This window comes from Neovison vison, chromosome 11 (genome assembly GCF_020171115.1).
Source record: "Neovison vison isolate M4711 chromosome 11, ASM_NN_V1, whole genome shotgun sequence".
In the NCBI taxonomy this organism is placed as follows: Eukaryota; Metazoa; Chordata; class Mammalia; order Carnivora; family Mustelidae; genus Neogale; species Neogale vison.
The window spans coordinates 117727652-117734410 of NC_058101.1; the positions used below are offsets into that span (position 1 = coordinate 117727652).

General features: G+C 35.0%; 1 protein-coding gene across 1 annotated transcript; it reads right to left on the minus strand.

Moving 5' to 3' along the window:
* Nucleotides 1-4189: 4189 nt before the first annotated feature.
* On the minus strand, nucleotides 4190-4917 carry LOC122890482 (60S ribosomal protein L7-like). The gene has a single exon (XM_044226128.1). The coding sequence runs from the start codon at nucleotides 4887-4889 to the stop codon at nucleotides 4263-4265; it is 627 nt and encodes a 208-aa protein (XP_044082063.1). The 5' UTR covers nucleotides 4890-4917; the 3' UTR covers nucleotides 4190-4262.
* Between the last annotated feature and the right edge of the window lie 1842 nt (nucleotides 4918-6759).

The following is a 6759-nucleotide window of genomic DNA, read 5'->3' on the forward strand; positions in this document are numbered from 1 at the left end:
CAGTTGTTTGAATTTGACATCTTTTATTTTGTTTATTTGTGTTACTCTAAATTGGTTGTATGTATAAATTCATGAAAGCCAAGTCCTTCAAGTATGTCAAAATTATTTGGCATTGTATCAGGCAAGTCCTTGAGTTTTAATTGCTACCTTTCTCAGACCTTCCTTCTCCAGGTGCTGCCCTGATTGCTCTTCAGCCAAAGCCGGCCAGGTGAGCCATACAAAGAAGGTTTAGCTCCACTGGGTGGTGAGATCTTGATTAACTTTTATCGTTCTTAAACCAGTTTAAACTACCCAGGGCTAGTGCCTCATTTCCCATGAAACCTCAGCCTTGCTCTCATTTTAGTATATGTGCTGCCGAAGCGAGCACTCAGCGTTTCTCTTAAACCATTTCTTCACATGCTCAGGATTGTACTTTTGTTGTTGATTTCTGACCTGCACTCTGGTCCCCACCGCTGGGACTTGATTGATACCTCTGTCATACAAATAATGAGACAGTTTATCCTGCACATAAGAGATGCTTCCTCAGATTGTTCCACACATAATAACCTGTAAGAACTTGTTCCATATGTTAAAACTGCTGTGACCAGTAGAGAAGAAAACTAGGGTACAAACTTGCTTTGTCCTCTACAATGGCAGTCTGCAATGCAAATCTTTAATCACATGGACGGTCAGGTTTGGAGTAGATCACTATTGACATTTGAAAGTCTGGCTTGGAGGGAAAGAGGAAGCTGAGAGTGGTCTCATTTAGAAGAGAAGAGCAAGAGAAGCAATGCTGTTTGAGTTACAGCAGTGTAGTTCTACCTAATTTGAAGCAAAATCCTAGTGAGTGGTAGGGATTGGAGCTACTTTGCACTTACTTTGTTCAGAAGTATTCCTTTGATCTCAATACCAGTCTGAGATTGGACTGCATGGTTCCCGACTTTAGAAGTGTTGTAGTTATTTATTTGATACTCAAACTTTAGTTTCCCAAAGAAATTATCCTTTTTTGATAGGATATGGGCCTCTTCTTGGGTCACATATCTTACTGGCAACCATTGATCACTTTCTCATTCAAAGCTTTCTGGTTTTCTCCTGAGGCTTAAATGTGGCAACTATCCTGAATTTTAAAATCCACAAACAAATCTGCCATCTCTGTAATAAAGAATTTGCTAGTTTATCTACCTCTAACTCTTCACAGCCTTAATATAAGGGAAACTAGAGATACCATAATCCATTTTCTTTCTAAGATGTCATCACATGTTGTTTCTTTTGTTTTCTTTGTACTAGCGTGGAGATTACCTCATTTTCCTTAAAATCTTTCTTTTAATAACCTGGAGTCATTTTATACCATAGACTGCAATTCTCTTTAAATCATCAAAATAATAAAATTAGTCTATTTATATAAAAGACTGGCTGCCTATATTGGAAAGATACCAAAACTTACTTTTAGTTTCAATATTAGAAATAACTAGGTAAACATATACAGCAAGAATAACTGAGGAGTAGTCTTCAGGGTATCTAGAAATTCTTTTGTTTTATTCTAAAAATTTTATCAGGGAAAATATTTTTTTCTTAAAGTAAACAGTAGTACAAAATTGTACTTCTGTGCAGTTATGGAAGCATTCTTTAAAATTTTTCAGAAGCTACTATCCCTCATCTAAAACTAGTTATGTGACATTTAAATCATATTATGCTAAAAATTTTTCAATAATTTAGCTTAAAGAGGATTATTACCATGTAGACAAAACATTAATAATCTGATTAAACTTCATTTAAAGTGAATTTTCAATAATTCCTTTAATATTAACAGGTGGGGACACAGCTTGATATAGGAAGATCCTAGCTAATAGAGTCCTTAGGCAATTTGTAGAAAGAGAAACCACTGCCCTCTAAAATTCCCCCTAAATGCCAGTCTGAGGGAACCCACACAGAGAGAGTTGCAATAAACAAGAGGTCACCCTTTACAAAAGAAAACACAGGATACAAAGGAAACAAGCCACCATGTATGAGAGTCAACAGAAAATGACAAACAAGAAACCTAAAACCACAAAGACATCTGATATCATTATATTTTGATGCTGAATACAAAATAAGTATGTTTACTATGTGAGAAGCACTTTTTTTAATTGAAACCATTGGAAGAAAGAAAAGTAGATATCGAATCTACACTCTAGCTTAACCTAGGAACTTTGAAATCATTGTTTGAAAGCTTAGAAATAATTCTATCTAAATTGCAGAAAATTCAAATGGCTCAGGACTAATAAATCAGGAAATAAAGTCACAGAGAAACAAAGAGATGGAAAATAATGAGATAATATGAAATGCAGAGAATCATGATGAAGTCCCAATCAACCTCTAAATGGAATTTCAAAAGAAGATATTGGAAACAATGTAAAAGGAATAATATGGAAGAAATAATGCTGAAAAAATGTTATTAAAAAAGTCATCATTTAAAGGGATATAAAATCAAGCAGGATAAAAAAAAAATCTACATCTAGATGCACTGTACAACTGCAACCATACAGAATATCCAAAAGATAAAAGATAAAATATTAAAACCATTCAGAGAAAAAAATGACGTTAGCTTCAAGGAAATGGCAGTTAGACTAAAATTAATTCCTCAATATCAGCAAAATAATCAGAAAAAATATAAATCCATATATCAATAAGCATAATAAACATTAGTGCATTGACTTTCCAGTGAAAAGACTGGATGTGTATTAAATAAATAAGCAAACAAACAAATCCTGCTATGTGTCATTTATAAGAAATACTTAAAACCTAAGAACATAGGGAGTTTGAAATTAAAACTACAACCAAAAAAGGTTGATATACCTATATTACTGTTTTAGGATTCTCCATAGGAACAGAACCAATAGGATACAGAGAAAAGTAGATAGATATACAAGGTTTATTATGGGATGATTCATGTAGTTATGGAAGTCAAGAAATCCTACAACGTGCTATCTGCAAGCTGGAGAACCAGGAAAACCTGTAGCTTAATTCAGTCTGAGCTCTAAGGCCTGCAAACCAGAAGCTCTGAGAAGCAATAGATGCACTTCCCAGCTCAAGAAGAGAGAATAGGAATTCATCCTCCATTTGCCTTTTTGTTCCATTCTGGCTTCTGAAGGATTGAGTGATGCCCATTAACATTGGTGAGGGTACAACTTGTTATTTGGGCTACTAAATCAAATGCTAATCTCTTCTAGAAACACCCTCACAGACATAGCCAAAAATAATGTTTTGCCAGCTATCTGAACATCCTTTATCCCAGTCTAGGTAACATATTAAAATAACCAGCACAATTACTATTCTTTATTGTGTTATTCACATTATTAGTTTTTGATATAGTGTTCCATGATTCATTGTTTGCGTACAATTACTATTAAAAAATGGACAAAGCGGGGTGCCTGGATGGCTCCGTCAGTTAAGCATTTGCCTTTGGCTCAGGTCATGATCCTGGGGTCCTGGGATGGAGTCCCTCATCAGGCTTCCTGCTCAGTAGGGACCTACTTCTCCCTCTGCCTGCCACTGTCCTCCTACTCACTCTCTCTATCCCAAACAGATAAATAATTTTTTTTAATTCAAAATAAAAAACTGACAGAGGTGTAAGAGAAAATAGACCTTAAGACTGAAAGCCATGCCAAAGAATGAGTCACTTTAACAGAAGTTCCAGCATCAGGCAAATCAAATAAAATCAAATCATTATGCACTTAATAATAGCTTCAAAAACTGAAAAGAAAAATTAACAAATCCACTGTCATTGTCATCGGTATATTTAATCATCCCTCATGCTTGATATATATGGACAGATATAGTACCCTGTACACAACAACTATGGACACCCACAGTATCTTCACATTATTTTTGGAACATTTATAGAAACTAGATATAGCCACAAAAACAACTTAAATTTTTTTCAGATAATACATATAATACAAAACATGGGGAGGGGATTCTTATAATCTATATTTTATATAATCATGTGAGAGAATGGTAGAAGCATTACCTTGTGAAAGTATTTCGAAAGTACATTCACCTAAAACCACAGAGTACTTTCACCTCAAATTACTTGGTGACCTTCAGCAAGTGACTTTACCTTTCTGAGCCTGCTTCCTTGTGTGCAAAATGGGGCTAATTTTGCCCTCTTGGAAGGGTTGGGAGGGTTTTGGACAATGAATGTAGGGCACATAATCAGCCCTTAAATGTGTTTTTTTTTTTTTCCACTTGAGAGTAGTCCTTTATTAACTGGCCCAATTACAAAAATAATCATGGTAGATACCTTAGTTCATTCTTCGAATAAGCCTATTGATCTGGTCTTCCCTGTTGCCAGCATCTCCACCTTCCACAAAATGGGTGATCTTTTTCTTCATCCCCCCTCGTGGAAAAGATAATTTGAAGGGCCATAAAAAGTTGTTTGCCTCTTTGAAACATTTTCCAACAGTATAGATCTCGTGAATCAGATCCTCCATGCAGATGATGCCATATTTACCAAGAGATCGGCCAATCAATGTGTTATCTGTCAGGGCAATTCGCTTCTTGTTGATTTTGCCATAACCACGCTTATAGATCAATTCATTCACTGACTTCAGGTTAGGGTACCCCCATGCTATATATGGTTCCACAATCCTTAACATGTTAACTGAAGCCTTATTGAGCTTAACAAAGGTGTCATTGAAGATTTGACGAAGGCGAAGGAGCTGCAACACCTTTCGAACCTTTGGGCTCACACCATTGATGCCTCTGATCCTGATGACAAACGCCAACTTGGGTTCTGCAGGTACGTAGAAGTTGCCAGCTTTTCTCGCCATCCTCGCCATCCGAATCTCGGTCCTGTACATCTGTCTGTACTCCTTGTGGTAATGCTTGGCTTTCTCATAGATAAGCTTCCTCCTTGCCTTTCGAAGCATCTTTTGAGTAAATTTCTTCCTCAGACACTTGATCTTCAGCTCTGTGAAATTCTTTAATCTTTAAATCTTTAATTAATTTAATTTTAATCTTTTATTCTTTAATTCTTTAATCTTTAATCTTTACATTTATGATTAATCTTTACATTTCACACTTGATACTTATCAAACATAAAATTTTATATACAAAATATTTCATACTTTTAGCAGAATGAAATATATGCAACAGCCAATCAGCACATAAAATGATGTTCAGTGTCGTTAGTCATTAAGGAAATGCAAGCCCAAACTACAGTGGGATACCACTTTACACCGATTTAGATGGCTATTAGTAAATGAATAAAAGAAGGAAGGAAGGAAGGAAGGAAGGAAGGAAGGAAGGAAGGAAGGTGGGTGCAAGCTAGCGTTGGTGAGGATGTTGGAACATTTGTGCATTGCTGGTGGGAATGTAAAATGTTGTAGCCAATGTGAAAAACAGTTTGGCAGTTCCTCAAAACAGAGAACTACCATATAATTCAACAATTTTACCCTTACCTATATACTTAAAAGAATTGAAAGCAGGGACTTACACAGTTGTACAACAAGGTTCATAGCAGCGTTATTTACAATAGTCCAAAGGTGAATAACCTAAGTGTTCATGAACAGATGAATATATAAACAAAATGCGGTGAATATATATATGCAATGGAATATTATTCAGTCATAAAAAGGAATAAATTTCTGATATATGCTATAACACAGATGAACCTGAAAACATGCTAAATGAAATAAGCCGGCCAATGACAAATATTGCGTGACTCCACTCGTATGAGTTACCTAGAACAGACAAATCCATAGAGACAGAAAGTAGATAAGAAGTTAATAGGAACTGAGGGAAGAAAGAAATGGGTAGCTATTATTTACAGAGTTTCTATTTGGAATAGTGAAAAAGTTTTAGGTACAGATAGTGCTTACGGTTGCACAACATTGCAAAAATTCTTAGAACCACTTAATTGTACACTTAAAATTTGTTAAAATGCCAAGTTTTATGTTACATATATTTAAACACAATAGAAGATTGTTCGTAAAAAAAGTATCCTACAGATCCAAAATTATTGACAAGGAACAATCTCCCAGACATATTAAGTTAAAAAAGCAAGATGCAGAATGGTGTGTATAGACTATTCTCCCAGTTTCAAGGAAAAAAGTAGAGGCTTTCTATACACATCTGCACACACATGCACACAGATATATGTAGAGAGATTTTCCTAGAAAGACACCAAAGAAACTGATAACTATGGTTTTCTATGAAGTGCAAGATGGGTGGAAGGGTGATTTACATTAGATTTTTAATTTACTTACCACATGTGTATCACCCTATTAAAAATAAATGAGATTCAAAATTAGAGACTTTTAGGAAATTGTAAGAATTTTAGAAAAAATAAACTTTTAGAAATGCATACAAGTGATTGGATGGGGAAGACCAGAGTTAACAATACCGGTTGAACGATTATTTTAATTTTGTAAACATGTAACAGTTAGCATCTGAACAAAAACTCTGGCACTGGAAAGGAAATTGAAAATTATCTTAAATATTGATTAATTAGATATAAAGGATAAAGAAGAAATGAAAATACAAAGATGATTTCTAATTTGGGGGTCTGCTTGACTAAGAAGTTGATTGTCAATTCCTTAATTACTAAGTAATAATTACTTATTATGAATGATAAAGAAATAATAAAGAAAATGTTCTACATCTATTGATTTATTCCTCAAACATCTATCAAGCACCTATATTGTGCTTCCAGGCACTGGGCTACCACTGGGGACAGAGATGAACAAGCACGGCTTCCACTACCAAGACACAGTTTGTGCGGAAGACAAATGTGAACAG

Bases quoted from the DNA above. Each gene is read 5' to 3' on its own strand.
- LOC122890482 (XM_044226128.1), bottom strand. From the start codon at position 4,889: ATGCTTCGAAAGGCAAGGAGGAAGCTTATCTATGAGAAAGCCAAGCAT.